This window comes from Pelobates fuscus, chromosome 7 (assembly GCF_036172605.1).
Source record: "Pelobates fuscus isolate aPelFus1 chromosome 7, aPelFus1.pri, whole genome shotgun sequence".
Classification (NCBI taxonomy): domain Eukaryota; kingdom Metazoa; phylum Chordata; class Amphibia; order Anura; family Pelobatidae; genus Pelobates; species Pelobates fuscus.
In genome coordinates, this window is record NC_086323.1 from 94,006,286 (window position 1) to 94,024,291 (window position 18,006).

Here is an 18,006-nt window from a genome sequence, read left to right on the forward strand (position 1 = left end):
GACTCCTACTCTTAGCAGTATATATATCAAAGAGTTATTTTCTAAAATGTGGTATAAAGTACTAAAAGTGAGGCAATTACCACTGCAACCAGCAGACACATCCCATTGGTGATGTCCCCTTTCCTACTTTTTGTACAGAGAAAGGATTCCTATTTTTTGCACTGTTTTTTTGAGAACAGAATACTTTAGTACATTTCCACCTCAGTCTCAATTTACATAACAGAAACTGACATTTTTTTCCAGATATTTACAGACGTAATAGTAATCAGTATACTCCACTAGATGGTGCTGGATAATAACCTAATAGGAGGATACGTGGTATAAAAGTAGCTGTAAACCAAAATGAAAAAAGCCAATAAAAGTTTTACATAAAATATCAAGCCATTGTAGGTAGCATTATCTATAATCCAGGAGAGTCTCAGAATACTTGCCAGACAAGCCATAAATTGGAAAGATTTAATTTAAAAACTCACAGAGTGTACTATGTGCACAAAGGTTATATTTCTAAAACCAAGTTTAAAAAGATGCCAAGGTGTCATTTTTCAGTGTTACAACTTCACAACTTTATTTTCAAATAATTGACCATATATCACCACTTGGGAGAGGAGGTAATCAACAAAATTTACTTAAAAAGAAGGAAGCCAGGCTGAACGAGGTGCACCGCACCTGCCTACTCATGCAAACTCACTTGGGTTTTACGTTAATCCTTCAGCACTTGCTTTTCTTTTATTTTCTTCTATTTAAATCTGCTTGATTTTATCAATGCTAATACGCAGTACAAAGAGTACACATTCATTTTGCCTACTATGTCATTCTGATTGTACAGTATACATCTCATCCTATTGTTTGTTATGCTTTATTATCAGCTATAGTTTATTCTGACTGATCAGGCTGGTAAGACTTATTTACACTTCGTGCACCTATACTGAACACACCGTGGAAGCACAGATTACTCTACTCAGACCAATAGCCTTTAAGTATCACTAGCACTATCAGCAGGTCGTACAGAATGGATGTGTTATCATAGATGTATCAATGCCAGTTAGTGATGCAAGTTCTAGCAAAAATATAAATGTATATCTCGTTAGTTAAACAGTTTAAAGAATGATCTAAGTAACTACGCATGCGCAAACTAAAAAATCGTGCTTGTAATCCGTATATCTTGACTCTTAAAAATCAAAAAATGTGCACTGTTTTTGATGCCATACCAATGTTTTAAGATGTTTACGTATTTGTCTGCACCAGCTGTTGTGGCAGTGCAAACGGTTGTTACCACTATGCACGAATAAAATAAAGAATTTAAAAAAAAAAAAAGAAGGAAGCCTTTTAGATTCACACGTTAGGCACTCTATGCCCCAAGGGACTCTCAGATTTTTCTCTCACCTCCTTTCTGTAATTCCTTATGTATACATTTCATTTGGAATCAGATTTATTATTTTTCCTTTCTTAGCGTGTTCGACTGAAAAGTCTTAACCCGATTTTGTGTACACCAGGATTTTGGTGGTTTCACATGGGGTGAATTTGACTCCTTAGAATACTCAGTGTCTATGTGCCTATATTATTTACATATTGTACATGACCATCTTAAAGACGATATATAGATAGATTTTGTATAAACACTAAGATTATGTTCTGTTGACAATGGGATTTCCCTAGATTCTAACATGTATTATCGACATATGCTTCTGCCAAGATGGCCCTGAATTTTCTAGTTGGGTTACTGGGATATAACTTTTAGATTGATACATTGTGTCTTTAGCATTAAATCATATTACTTTATGCCTTTTCAAATTCCATGCCATATATATTCTGATGTTTAGCCATACTACTTAATGCTTTGAGAAACTCCCTGTTATGTTTTACTACTGATATTTTGTATGTCATTTAGATACATGTGTTTTTATTTTTATTGATGAATTAATTGGTTGTGGCGTTATATATAAACATTTGCACTTCGTTATCCATATGCATGATTAAGGCTCTGTTGAGCCGAAACGTAGCACTTTCTGTGGGGTGGTTCACCTGTTAATAAAATGCCATCCTTACCATTGGAGTGTTGCCTGCATTTACTTTTCCATCTTAGCTCCGTCCTTTGCACTTGGCAGTTAGAATAGATAAAACATACAGAGAAGAGAATAAATTAAAGTATGTTTCTGTTTCTACTCGTTGTTTGCAATATTTTCCCTGCCTTGTCTGAACTGGATTATGATGTAATTTAATAAATCTTTAATATAACTTCAAACGAACACTATAGCGTTAGGGATGAAAACATGTATTGCTAATAATAGAGTCTTAGTATACCTACTTAGATCACCCTTCCTGAGCGACTGTTAGGGTTTGAATGGTGAGTTTTATTTACATTTCAGCACTTGCTGCGCCAGTCTCCTTCCTGATGCCCTGCCTCCTTGGCTGATATCATGATGATTAGTTAATTCAGCCAATCCCATGGAGAAACATTAGGAGGCTAGTGGGAATTTGTGGGCGCTGCACTGCACTGCACCAATTAAATGCTCTCTAGGAGAGTAATTTGATCTGCAACCGAGTTTAACTCGGTTATAGCTGTGGAGCACCTCTTGTGGCTGCCAGGAATAAAGCCGCTAGAGGTGTGTTATCCCTGCAATATAAACATCACAGTTTTTAAAAAGAAAAACTGCAATGTTTTACATTACAGGGCTAAACCTACACGGCCACGGCATCCAGACCACTTCATTGAGATGAAGTAGTCTGGATGCATTTAGTGGTCCTTTAAAAGAAAATGCAGCATCTCATGAAAAACACAAATTATAGGTGATTTTCAATGTTTTATTTAAAGGTGTAATTTCCAGAGAAGTGACAGTTCCCTTAAAGTTTTCATTTAGCTAATAATGTTATATTCAGGACATTTTAAGAGTGTATTCGTGCTATAGTTCAGAGTCTTTACATAAAGGAATAAAACGAATAAGGTAAGTGAGTACAAATTACTTATTATTTTAATGTCAAATTTTTGTTCACGCTATACCTGTGTATATAAAAAGTAATTAATGAATGCCTGGCCATGCATTGCAGTTATATAATGAATTAACTCACAATACACAAAATACAGCATCATTCACACAACAAGGCTTTAAAATGAGAAACTTTGATCCAATGTCCGTAAGGGCAATATCCATCTATATTGTGATATATTTTGAGCCATTGGCTGGATGATGTTTCAATTTGATGTGTTCAAGTAATTCATTATTGCATATCTTCTGGGTCTATCACTCTGAACAACAAACTAAACATGGTATTCTGATATCTTGATTAACTTGACACAGTGACAACACATTGTTTTTTTAATATTTAAATGACGATTTTAAAGTAGGTTAATAACTTGCAGTGAACAACAGGACATAAGTAATGTTTGTAATTTACAAAGTGTTATAAGGATATATTCACAGCATTTAAAATGTCCTATAAAAACTAAGTTTTTACATTCATAGCAGTGATATAAAATCCCCAGCAATAAGACAAATAAGACATAATGTGTGATATAAAATCAAAGATGATGTTTGTTACTCCTTAAAGTTACATAATGTGCCTGAATGTCAAGGATCATTACAAGGTAAAAATGCATTAATTGTAGCGACCTTCGTAGTGACATTTATATCATTCTGTTTGTACCCAGCCGTTTGCAGTCTTCATATCAAAAGAGCAATAAATGATACTGAACACATTTTGCACTTACATTTAAGCAGACAAGACATATGTGATAGTTGTTGTTTGATATACGCATGGTACGACTGTTCAGTTACTCCTTTTTAGCAGACTTTTTTTTTTGTTTGTTTGATATTTATTTTAATTTTTTTCTCTGATTATGTGGGGTGTGTGAATGTATAACAGATCTGTATTCCAAAAAAGCTCATGGTAGTACATTTTAAACAATAATACATTTGTTTAGAAATTAGTCTTTTTAAAATAGGATACTTTGATATGGTTGGATTTTCGGTAACTGGTTTCTGGTTATGAGTAGGTCACTTTGTGAGTAGTATGCCTGAGGCTATGCATCTATCTATGGGATATCTATCTATGGGATATGGGATATTCTCTGTATGGACACTTGGAATGTGTCAATCTTTATTCCAAGAGACACTATAGAAATAAAATAAAATGCAGATCAAATGTATCCATCAAACTATAATATATCCACGCATGAAATCTCAGCCGGTGTCACAGTACCCGCTCTCCAGTACAATACACAGCCATGACACTTACTGGAAGGAGTTTTTTGGTAAAATTAGGCTAGATGCTTGGTGTTTTTTTATTTAACATAGTGTTATTTTATTAATAGGTTGTGTTCTTTGTTTAATTGTAGGTGACACAAGCTGTGTTGGGAGATGTGGTGAAGGGTATTCTCGAGGGCGTGCCTGCCATTGTGATTATACCTGTATGTCTTTTATGGAGTGTTGTCAGGACTTCAAGACAGTTTGCACAACAGGTAACAAGACCGCCAAGCTCAATTTAGATTCCCCACTTATGGACACCACCCCACCAAGACCATCACCAAAATATAGTATGGAATTATATTAATTATGCATTGAGTTATATTCACTAAACTGGAAATGTAGGAGAATAGGCAAAATAGCCAAGATGGAATAATTCAACAAATTAGCTTTTATTTTTTTATTAAACTGTGCAATTTGTTAGTAAATTTTCAATTCCTGGTTTAGTAACATAGAACCCTGCATTTTAATTTGATGCAATAGCTAGGTTAAAATTATTGGTTCACCTTAAACAGGATATGTGGCCTCTCCCACCAATTGATATCTAAGCACAACCTTTAAGATCCATCATTCATTTTCATTTGTACCACATTTCATTTAATGTATGCTCTGAAGACAGAGCTCCAGAAAAGTTAAGTCCCTCCCTCCTCTATTGGGTATTTTTGATTAGTTTTGGTCTCTTCTGTTCATACTTATTCTTCTGTTTAAATTTCAACCTCAATGTTCTAAAAAAAAAGTCTAAACCAAAAATCAGTTAATTTTTAAATCAGATCAGATACAAAACTATATGTTGGAAAACTTTAGTAGAAAAATGAATTGATTTTGTTAATTCACATTATGGAAAACACAAAAAAAAAATTTCAAATCTTGGAAACAATAAATACCCAGAAATATGCCAATGACCAATTATGTAACAATACTGGATGATGGAACGTGTGCACATTTGTTGAAGACCAGGTTTTTATGTTATTTCTTGTGCTAATCATTATATTAAGCAGAGATACAGGTACGTACATCACAATTAGAATTAGTGTTTATAAAGACTGTTAATAGATATGTGATTCTAGCATTATTTACAGGATAATGTTATGACATTTGAGTTTTTTATAAAGTGGTTTATTCACTACACCGTCAATTCAATTTAAATTCATAAATGTTGCAATTGACTCAATCGTAAAATCTAACCAAAATAGCAGAGTTGGTTAAAGTAAAACAATCACAAAAGGAAAAAAAATGCATTTATTTACTAATGAGAATTGTGTATATATACATATGTAAAGTGCAAAAATATTTAATAAAGTCAAATTATATTTTTTTACATATACAGTATGATTATGCTAGACATATTAAAGTGCAACAAATTTTATATTTAGAACTTGACTGTTTTGGCCTAACATTTTCATTTTTATTTATCTCTGTGCACTATATTTAGGTATTATTAAAGTGAAAGGGGCACTCTACTGAACAATAAAAGAGGGGGGATCTCTATTTAGTAGATATACCGCAGTGAACACATAGATGCCTTTTTGTAATGCATGTTTCCATTGGGTGTAAAGTCAGCTTGCAAAAACTGCAGATCTCTTGTCTGGTGCCTTTGCAAGACCTCCCCTTCTAACTCCACCCACACTGTCTGTGGCTGTCCAATCACAGACTTCCCAATGCAGCTCAATGAGAAGTCTTTGCAAGGCAGGTGCTCTAGGCAATTACTGCCTCTTGAGTTTTGTTCTATTGCGCTAACCAAACCAGAGTAATATGGGATGAAACAACATTCACTTATAAAAGTACACATTTGTATTGAAATTTGAACTTTGTGTAAAATAAAAAAAAGAGGGCACACTCTTCGGACATAAAGCAATTCAGCAAGATAAACAGCTTTAGGCGTTTGGGGTGTTCCTTTAAAGCTGGATGAGCACCAATAATGTTAGAATAGAAAGCATGATTATTACAGCAAAGTTGCAAAATTTAGACCAAAATAGCACAGCTAAAAACAAAAAGTACCAGTTGAAGTTGAACATTCGCTCCAAATCAGCTATTGTAGCATTAATTTTGCAAATTAAATGCCAACTCAAAATAAATCACTATTTAGTGGATTTAAAAAAAAAAAGTAAATTTAAACGTGTTTTAAATAACCGCATTATTTTCTGATAAAGGTATTTTTTTACAGCATTTAGAAAAACAATTGGTATGTAATTCTCTCTCTTCCTCTTTCTCTCAGCTCTCTCTCTCTTTCTCTCTCTCTCTCTCTTTCTCTCTGTAATTCGCATACACCCATATTACATATTGTATTATATATAATGTATTTACACATATTTAATTCAGAGGCCTCATGCAAGGGACGATGCCATGAAGGGTTCATAAGAGGACAGGCTTGTGATTGTGATCCCGGCTGTGAAAGTTATGGCAGATGCTGTTCAGACTACAAAGAATCTTGTGCCAGTAAGTGCTTTTATTCCTGCATGCATAAGCACATTTTCTTTACAGTATTCTTCTAATGTTTAGTTCTTTAAGTGAAAAATTATCCACGTTTGTAAATATTAATTCTATAAACTGTAATAAGTGGAAGTGGAAGCGTACTATTAGAATGATATAGTACATTTTAATTCATAATTCTCTGATTTATAGCACTTTTAGTAACTTCCAAATACTTTGATTTCTTGCTTTTATTAATAATAGATTATGGAGTTGGGAAAGAGAAACATGCATTTTTATGTAGGATAGTTTATTGGGTTTAATGAACTTGTGGTTTAATAATATTTTTTCACAAAAAGCATTTCCAAACATCCAACGTCTTCGATTACGAATAACTGTAACAGTCCAAATAAATTGTGATTTTTTTCTTATAACTATAGTGATATTTTGCTGCTTGAATCGTACAATTTTATATAACTTGTATATGTTCAATTACAGATACGCACATTATTAAGACAGACAGACAATAAATGTTCATACAATTCATTGCTGTTGTTATTATAGAACCAACGGAGCGTCACTCCCCACCACCTCGCAGAGAGTCCTCGCCAGCAGTTGATGAAAGAGATAGGACACCTGAGCCTACAAAAAAACCAAATGATGAAAGAGATGACTACCCTGCAGGTAACACAAAAATACCACATTATTGTCCATTAATGCTTTATCTTTGCCAGCTATTATGTAGTATCTACGTATGTTTCATTCATTTCAAAATGGCTCTAGCAAAGAGTATCCCCGCCTATCCATTGATGGACTGCTAGTACATCTTACATCCTGATGTCATATATAAATAAATGTCATTGAGATTTGTTCATTCTTAACAAGATTTGTAATTTGTTGCTTTAGGAAAAAATATAGAATTATTATGTGATCCCTCTATGAACCTCTCTCAGACACAGATCTCTACAATTGTGGAGCAGCTGTTTATAGAAACAAAGGATAAAACAAATCACAAACACACAAATGAATATAGTGACAAGTGGGAGATATATTAATATGTGCCTTCACATTGGTGACATTGTACTGATACATTTTTAGTTGATTTGAAGTAAGATGGATTATTGCTATATGATATTGTTTTGACCTAGAACGTTATGAATATTGTTTAGTTGCCTGCCTTTGATTGTTAAGAGTGTTATTCATTAAACTTGGAATTGTGGAACTTTAACAAAAAAAAAATTATCTAATTTTAGCTAGAATATCTGAATTGAAAAACAGATATTTTCAGGTTGATTCACTAAAGTGAGAACTCAAGATGAATTGAAAGCGCATTTCACGATTAAGTTCAAACTGTAAGCATAGCCAACACAAAAAAGTATATCTACAAAAATAAATAAGAAATCAGAGTAATATCACCAATACACCAAATATGTGAATTTCAAGGTTAAACTCACAAAACAAAACATTGTTGGTAAAAGGTCCATCACATATATAGTAGATCTCAAATTGAGTGTCCTCTGAATTCTCACAGGAGCATGTAGGGAAAATAATAGTAGACAACCCATAGTGAAACAACGTAAAAAAAATGAATATCTGCTTTATTGTAGTACACTTACAAGATTTAAGGGTGAGATATACTACATATGTGATGGGCCTTTTTACCAACCATTTCTTGTGAGTTTAACCTTTAAATTCACATATTCAGTGTATTGGTGATATTACTCTATTTGGTTTCTTATTTATTTATTTTTTGTAGGGATACTTTTTTTGTGTTACCTATATGAGGAATTTGAGGATTCTGTTATATCTACGAATTTTGAGTTTGAAAAGAATAAATACCATTTCATGTCAATTTCCATTTCCCTGCATTGCACTGCTAGGGTAAGTGTGCTAGTTTTTTGTTGTATTAGGAAGCATAGGTAACTTAAATAAGTTTTCCAGTTCAGCTCTTTTTGCCCTTAAATTTGAAATTCACTTTGAATTATCACTTTAGTGAATAACCAAGTTAAAGGTTTCCATTTAGAAAAATAGACAAGAACTTTTGGACCATTAGAGATGAGCTGGAACAAACGAGTTGGTGACTGTTCCATTTTATATTCTTTGGTCTCGAATTGTAATTCTCTTGTCAAGTCTTCACAATTCAGGTAGACAATTCTGTCCTTATAACTGTACAGCTTAAATATAAGTACAATAGATTTACAGATTCAGATCTGGAAAATAACCGGATCTGGGCACACTATATAGGCATTATGTACTATTCCACCCACTACATCAAACTAACCAAATATCAGAGATGTTTAACCCACTGTGCCAGGAGAAAATAAAAGAGCTACATACAGAAAAAATATGATGAAAAACTGTAAGTAAAACTAAATTATTCCAGAAATGTTAGAAATAGAAGCTAACAAGGTTATTTAGATCATGGAAGGAAATATCTATCGGCAATATCAGACTGATCAACACTATTTTAGCATACAGATGCTGGGGCACAACTTGGACAACTGGGAGAAGAAGTGCCAGAGGCATGGGCAATTTGCCACCCTTGACAATTTTGAAGTAGAGATGCAACATAACTGCACTGATCTGGTTTCCCTTGGTTGTACTGATGAACTATTCTACTCCCTAGTGGTAGTAGCAATTAACTTGTCAACCATCTCTGGAGGTTTGTCTGGAAATAGCCATGTATGGCATTGTCTTTGGCATTCTTAAACTGGTGGAATTGTTCAATAAAGTATGAATTATTCAGAATTCAAAGACAATTCATTGTGAATTTAAATTTTAGGCCAATATAGCCAAACTAAAGGCATAGCCGACTTGGAATTTTTTTCAAATATGGCTATTTTACCAAAAATGTTGAATTCACTTTGCACTTTCACAACTTGCACTTCAATGTTCTTCTGTGGCATAGAAGGAGAATTTTGGGTATATTATAGCAACTAGAGCATAAACACATTGGTGTATCTGTGGGGTTCCATATGAAGGTTCCAAACAGGGTATAAGCAGAGCTGATTCATACTTTCATTTCCAAAATGTTATTGCATGTTATAAAATATTTAATATAGATCCTGAGCAGAGAGATGACCCAGCACAAAGGAAAATTCAGAAGAAAACCCCAAAACTACCCAAAAGCAGAGTAAATGAACCGAAAAAGGATCACCAAGGTAGCATTATTGAATAGTATCAAGTTACTCCGAGTCATTTCTGCTAGTTATTCATTCTTGTTATCATCCGGAATTTCATGTAAAGTCATATGTTTGACCGTCCATATGAGGTTTATTAATATGATGAAAAAATATAATTAAAACTAAAGTATTCCAGTGTTATTCCCTAGAACGCATCCCTTTATAGTCCAGATTAAAACAGGTGTGCCGCAAGACAGATAAATCAACTTTCATAATTGTCTGTAAACATTCCAATTAGATAATATGGAAATCAACAGCAATGAGGAAAATGATATAATATGCTCATCAAACAGTCCAATTTTGAGTTTGTTATAAAAAAAACATGGCATTTTCATCTTTTGCACCTAAATCTGTATGGATTTGGCATTTGCTTAAGATGTGATTTAATTTGGTAGTGAAATCCTCAATGACTTTATATGAGATTTAGGGTGTAGTTTTATTGTATGTGAGTTGTGCATCAAAATTGCATGAATTTTGCTCACCATGGAAAAATAGCACTGTTGCTATGCATTGTGAGATGTGGTTGCTAATGTACATTTGCTGGCCACACCCTGATAATAATACATGCTTGCTTAGCACAATAGATATTATTGCCAACAAATGTAGTCAAGAGCAAAGGCTGCATAGCTCTGTGGACAGTGAGAATGGATTTTACTCAGCTGTTGCATGTTTTTTGCTACCGGGAAAATCAGTGGAATGCATCCGTGCTTTGCGGGAGCAATCTGTGTCATTTGCATAAGAAAGCCAAGGAAATTGAGCAGAAAAAAATCGCAATGTAACTTCTGTAGCACTGAAAATCCCACCAAGTGTAACTAGCATATTGCATGCAAATATAGGGTCATCCAACATTTTCCTAACATTTTCAAAGATCCACGAGTTCAGCTACATACTCTTAGTCAGACTGTATGCATGTCTTGTGTTTCATAACAAATCATGACATATCTGACATATCATTGCCTTGTAAGGGGTTAAATCATTCTGTTGCTTTTTTAAGATTTTATAATGGGTTTCAAACTGTCTGCCTTCACAGCAAGTAGGAACTCATTTAACTCTATCCTTCTTTCCATATCTCCCTTGAAACAGGTTGAAAACGTTACAAATTGCAATCTGTTCAACCTATTGCATTTTCTCCATCACTAACTTAGGTCATCATAAATACAAAGCGAAAAAGTTAACAAAAAATAAATAAAAAATCTCATATGGGGCACAGAGGCAGTACAATCCTTGCGGGCCAGGAGTGGCACTTACATACATTTTTGGGGTGCTTTTAAATATTATATTTCCAAAAATTATATTGTTTGGAAAACAAATTTAGTGTCCATTCTCAAATCACAAGTTGTCATTCAAGTATGTAAAAGTCCTCCATTTTTGTTGTATGTACTAAATCTCTAATCATGAATAGTTAGAAGTGGGCTTTTTTTTAAGGAAACTTGGATTATGATGTTTCTTTCTTTTTTTATTGTTACATTCTCATCACTTCTTGCCATGGTATCATTCTGGTTCAGATAAAATGGTACCCTGAATGTCTTACAAGGAAGTGAAGACACTATGTGGGAAATTTATCAAAGGGTCATGTTCCATAAAATGGTGCAAAGATGTAAAAGGGGAGGTGTCACTAAATACATTTACCTGATGGTTCCACGGGTTACCAGAGTGATGGCCTACTTTTAGAACTTTACACCATTTTCCAGAACATAACATTTTGATAACTTTCGTCCTTTGTTACATTTGCTTATAGATGCGCCACAGAGACACACACCATCATCACCTAAAAAAAAGATTAGAAGAAACCCTGCAAAACCAGAAGAAAGAAACTATAAGAGATTTAGTAATCCAGAAGAAGAGGAGCCTGAAGGTACTTTAAATGGGAATATGTAATAGATTGGCTGCTTCGCATGGCCGATCTGTTAATATTCTCTTCCCTGTGTCAGAGTTGAGGTCATATCAGTTCCCACACACTTACTGAATCCATAGTTGTTTTTAATAGGGTTGTCCAGGGTTGAAGATTGTTCTAAATGAGCAAAGCACCAGATTGTTAAAAGGACTCTGCAGGGGTTTGTGATCAAGTTGAATGACAGCACAAAGCATTGCAAGAAGACAAACATAATGTCAAGCTATGAACTCAATTGGCAAATTAGGGTCCCAAGGAGCCAATTGCACTTCTTATATGGTATTATGACAGCTATTTATTGCTCAACAACAAAAATTGGTATGTCCACAGTAACTATATTTTCCCAGGAGAATATTCATAAATGGAAACATTTTCCTTTTTATATTGGTACCATCTTTAATCTTTAAAATACATTTGTTTTCTTTCATTTTCATAACGTATACTCTTTGAACATTTGCTTTCTCAGTTAAAAAAAATATTTCTTAGAAGAAACTGAAGACATTATGTTACATTTGCTCCTAGACTTCCCACAACGAGGCGTACAATCTTCAAAAAGGCCAACTAAAAAAACTACCAAAAGAAACCCTAAAAAAAAAATAAAGAAGAAATCTAAGACATTAATTAACCCAGAAGATGAGGAACCTGAAGGTACTTTAAAATGAAATATGTAATAGATTGAGCATTCAGACCAGCCAATCTGTTCATATTCTTAGCCCTATGCAAGCATTTAGGAGGAATCAGTTCATGAACTCAGAATAAATTACATCGATGGAAGCTTACCTCTACATGCAGACTCCAAGCACCAGGACCACTTTGAACCACTTTACAATTTAAGGCCAGTGTAGCTGAACTTAAAGAATAGCTGACTCAAGATTTTTTCCAGCTCAGTTATTTTGTCATTGAATTTAAAATTCACTTTGCATTCACTTTAAATTCTCACTTTTGTAAATAACCCCGTTTAATTCATTCCCCTGGATGAAAAGTATATTTGGGCTTGCTAATGGTAAACTGAAAACTGAATTGCAAAACGTCAGTCAAAATAACTGAATTGAGAAAAAAAGAAATTCTGTTTCAGCTTTTATCCAGTTTAGCTATTTTTTGTTGTACTTTCAAATCATCAAACTTCACTGTACAGTAAATAAATTCAGTATGAGATATATGTACACATGAGCATTATTAAATCATATATATTTTTTTTAATTCTCCAAACAACAACCACAATAAATAAGATATTATAAGTTTATTTAATTCAATCTAGATTCCCGCGAGGGAACATCTCCATCGTCAAGTCTTAAAAAGTCACCAAAATATAAGAACGGAAAGAAAATAAAATATCCTCCAAACAAACCAAAAAAGAAGAAAAGGAGGATTATTGTAGAATATGAAGATGATCTAGAAGGTATTTAGTAAAGATGGGCAAGTTTTGGAGCAGAGTTCCTGCACCAAAGGACAAAGATTTGAGTCCAAAAGAGTGTCTCAGATCTCTGCGCCCAGGTCAACTTATGTACAAAGCAATATCTTGTTTTTGTCCTTAAATGGTTTGAGCCTTCTGCTTTCTGAGAAAATCTAATATCTATTTGTGAAAAAGATGTCATTGAAGAGAGTCTGTAGGTCAATGGCTGTTGTGGTAACTACAAGCTATAGAATACCCTTACTACTGATATCTCCTTCTTCCAACGGTGTGAACATTGGTATTTCTGAAATGTATTGACATCTTTCAGTTTCTTTCTCAAATTCCCAAAACCTCCAATAGGGATCCTCCCTTTGTGTTCTTTGCAATAAATACATGAACATCTTTTCTACATTGTACGAGTGATATTCAACCTTATAACCTTCATCTTCAACAGATTAACTGTTTTTATTCTTGTGTCTGTGTGTATTGTCATTAAGATGCCTTAATTTATCATTTATATGGCGACAGCACTTTATTATTTATATATAAATAAATCGGCCGCACTTAAAGGACTTTGACCCTATAGGGTCATTATCAAGATAGGGCTTGATAATAACCACATAGGGTCAAAAAGTTTTGGTTGCATTGGAAAAATCTGGTCAAATGTCCTGGTAGTAGGACTGAAACATTGACTAGAATGTTCATAGGTGTCTATTTTGAAAATATTTTTGGCAAAGTACCTTGAGCGCTCTCTATGTGAAGAAATATATGATATAGTTGGAAATTGACTAGACTAGATCATCCAGACCAGAATCGGTAAGAGAGAAGCTGCAAAATTGGGTATCTTGTGGGTGAACTAGAATGACCCATGGAAGATTATATTACATATTATTACAAAACATTGAAAAGAAATTAAGAAAAAAATAAAATGAATCATGGTGGCATGGAAGGCAACAGTTATGAGTTCTAATATCAAATGCCTTGGGTTGTAGGCCAAGAAAGTCAGTCAGCTCCTGCTGGTGCACATATAAACAGTATAAAGAAACCCTAAATTAAAAAAATAAAAATAACAACAATATAGTAGATATAATCCCAAAGAAAATAGGTATATAATTTGTTTTGCATTGTTTCTTTGGGGGTATATGAAATTTTGGCTTGCAATACCTGCAGATCTAATATCTGCAGCTACTGCAAGTTCTTCCATTCTTTCCCCCAGCACAGACTTTCTGTGGCCGTCTAATCACAGATTTATTTATTTATAAAATGAAAAAAGAGGACACACACTTGTTGCCATTTAATAAGGTTTATGATGTTTAATGGGAATATTTAATAAACAATAAAAAAAATAATAGAAATTATACATGGTTCTTTGTATAGTTTAGTCAGATTAGATATTAAACCATTACATAAGTAAATTTAGGACACTGACATTTTGCCTAACACTACTTGATTGTTAAACCTGCTACTTTTATTTATTTTTTTATTTAATTTAAAAATGTTTAAATAACTATACTTTTAATTCTGTTGCAGACCCTGATCAAGATCCTGAAACATCCAAACCTAGGTCCCCTGCAAAGAATAAAAAGACGCCTGCCAAAAAGCCTAAGAAAAACCCCAAAAAGAAAAAGGTTCTTGCAGAATCAGAAGAAAAAATTGAAGGTAAGGAAACCTATAGTTTATTAAAAGCATAATTTAAAGGAACACTGTAGCATTATGAATTCAGAAATGTCTTCCTGTTGCTAGTCTTGGAGCCCCTTATCATATTGTGCCCCCTAACTGTGCAAAAAAACAAAAATTGAAAGAAATGAAAATTAAAACTTTTCTCCAGCGCCGAGTTTCCCTCAGCCCTCCTGCATCCTCCTCCTAGGGTTGCATCATCCTACAGGCGGGCCAATCCAATGCTCCTCATAGAGGAGCACTGGGGATTGTATGAGCCATGATGCGCCTACGATTCCTCCATAGAAAATGGTCGACTGTGATGGCAAAATTGTGAAGTAAGATTCCTAGCTCTCATACCCAGGGGGCTTGGAGACTTGGCTGAAAGTCGCTCTTCCAAGCTTTTTTAATCAGTTTATTATTGGGATTTGGGGCATAGTACAGGGACGTGGACAGGCACCAGCCTGATTAAAGAAATAGTCCAGTTCTTACCTATGGGGACCATCACGAGTGATGCAGAGACCTACATTTGGGTCCAGTCCCAAATATTATATTTCCATTGCAGAATCTGAAGAAAATGTGTCATCTTCATCCTTCTCTTCTTCGTCTTCTTCCTCGAGCGTGAAGGGAAGCAAAACTACCAAAAAGCTCTCAAGGAAAAATCTAAAGAAAAATAAACCAGGAGATGAAGATAACCCAGATGATGGTATGAAAGATGTTCTGCTGAACAGAACTTTGATCTCAAAGAAGATATATGTCAGTGTAAGGGAAGGTACTTTAAAACTGGTTAGTGGAAGTTGTAGCAGAACAATTATAGTTACACGCTTTCACCGTTAATGTATCCACAAAGTTCTATCGTATTTATTAAAGGTGAAGATATATTGATTACCTTATTGTATAAGACAATTTATGTTTCATCAAACAACGTAAGGTTTCAAATATTTATTTCAGCAGCCCGCTAATTTTTTTCATAATTAATTTTTTATAAATGAGGCTTAAATATCCAAACAAAAATTAGAGTCTGTTTCCATGGTTTTGTTGCCAGATTCAACCAAATTATCAGTGCAATTGAGGACAGCAAAATCCTTTGTGCATTCCTTTGCTACCCTTGTGTGGTTAAGTGGATTATCACATCACTGGAGAGTAGAAAACTTATATAGGAGAACATGTACCTGTTCTCAAGAAATACAAAATAAAACATATGCATTTACATAGTTTATTAGGGTACAGGTTTTTGTATTTGTATTATATTGATAGAAATATATTTGATGGGTATACCTGTACATGTCAGAATCCTTCAGATGAATATCACAGAAATAAAAAATGGCTGATTACAGATAAATGGAGTGGAATGATGCAGGATAGTATTTAATAGATAGTCTCACCTTGCCGACTGACTTACCTAGTTAAAATATATGATTTCCCTGCTTTTTACAATGAGGAAATCTTCCCATGGGAATTTAGAATTAAGCCCTAATATTCTGCAACATTTTCATAAAACTCCCCTAATATGTATCTCCGTTTCCCAGAATGCTTCTCTCTAAATAATAATGCAATTATTCAAAATCACTGACTTAATCATTGACGTTACTCTAAGACAATATTCTTATAACAAATTGACTGGTGGGAGCATGCAAAAATCATATTCTAAATATTACAGAACCAAAAAAGAAACGTCCAACACCTGTAGATGATGAAGGCAAACCCAAAAAGCCCAGAAGACCAAAAATGAAAGAAGAGAAGGATGACCCAGAAAATCCAGAAACTCCACCAGAAGGTTAGAACTTTATTTTGTTACTCCAGATGGCACAAGATAAAGGCATCAAATACAGCCCAATTGATTAAAACCAAATTGCGAACATAGTCCTTCAAACACATAACAAGACAAGATGTGTAATTATGTGGGACACTTTATATTGCCAACGGATAATCATTTCAGCAGCTTAACGGATATTCATATCAAATGGTGTGAATCTTTAGACTGCAAGCCACAGTGAAATTTGCTTAAAAGGAAACTAAATAGTCTGTTAGATGTGCTTATGTACATTTATTTATTTCTCAACTGGATCTACTTTGACCTGTGCAAATTTCAATGCCTTAGGTTAAAGGAACCCTCCAAGCACTACAGCCAGCTGTAGTAGTTGTGGTACCATGAGTGCCCTGGCACCATCCCAAGATATTTAAATTACCTGTGTCCTGGTGGGTACCCACAGCCCTTGTTTCTGGAGTTCTTCTACATGGAGTGTTCTTTTAAATGAGTGTTTGAAGTCATATCATTACCGAAGCATGTTACATTACAAATGATTCCTAGTACATCAACATTGTTGTTGCTGAAAGTTTGCTGCCTCTTTCTTTGCAACCTTCAACTACCCCAACTGAAGAATGAACCATTACCACATGTGGCTTAGTCATTAAACTGGGACTTCGGAAAAATCAACAAAAGAATTGCAAAGTTTAACAGAGCAGGTTTAGAACTCAAACTGGGGTCCCCAACATTGGAACAGACACATCATATCTTTTAAGGCACAAATTGCCCAAAAATACATTACACTGGAAAAGGAAAGTGACCTTTCCTTTTCCAGTGTAATGGAGATCCTCTTGGCATTTTGAGTAGAGCTTTTACTGAATTTGTTGTAGTGTTTATTATATTACAAATTAAGAACTCTTTACTTGTGCTAATTTTACACCTTAAAGAATTGATCATCAAGCTATTGTTAGGTATATAATTTACTACATGAAACCGTAGAGGGGAAGATTCGCTTTACATATATTGTTTACCATAAAGAAACCTAAGAAACCTTCATTGTTTGGGAATCTCTAGTATTCACTATACACAGCCCCTAATTCTTAATATTAACTACTGAGCATATGAGAAAAAAATAAAAATAAGAAGAATAAATAAACCAATCAATGTTTGCTACAGTTCATTCATACTCTTAATTAATGAGACTATATGGCACTCAAGGGGTACAGAATCTACATATCTCACCAGATCACCAGGAATCATAAAATAACCTTAGTTTAGTATAATATACCCAAGGCAGAATGACAGGACATGATCTAATTTTATGGATCAGATTTTGAAATCTGTTTTATCCTCCTATAGAAGTGGCTTCAAGATCCAAAATATTATTTATATCAACAATTTTTTTTTTCAAAAATAGATGTTATAGTTTAGGCTACTTGGGCTCAGGATGATTTCAAGTGACCTAATCTGAATCTATACCCATTTAT

General features: G+C 34.0%; 1 protein-coding gene across 1 annotated transcript in view; it reads left to right on the forward strand.

Moving 5' to 3' along the window:
- Positions 1-18,006, forward strand: part of PRG4 (proteoglycan 4) — a 73,223-nt gene that overhangs the window by 17,089 nt on the left and 38,128 nt on the right. The window contains exons 3-8 of the mRNA XM_063426208.1: positions 4,334-4,456; positions 6,561-6,677; positions 7,215-7,334; positions 14,647-14,775; positions 15,338-15,478; positions 16,433-16,549. Of these exons, the coding sequence (XP_063282278.1) occupies positions 4,334-4,456; positions 6,561-6,677; positions 7,215-7,334; positions 14,647-14,775; positions 15,338-15,478; positions 16,433-16,549 (747 nt within the window). The remainder of the gene's footprint in view (positions 1-4,333; positions 4,457-6,560; positions 6,678-7,214; positions 7,335-14,646; positions 14,776-15,337; positions 15,479-16,432; positions 16,550-18,006) is intronic.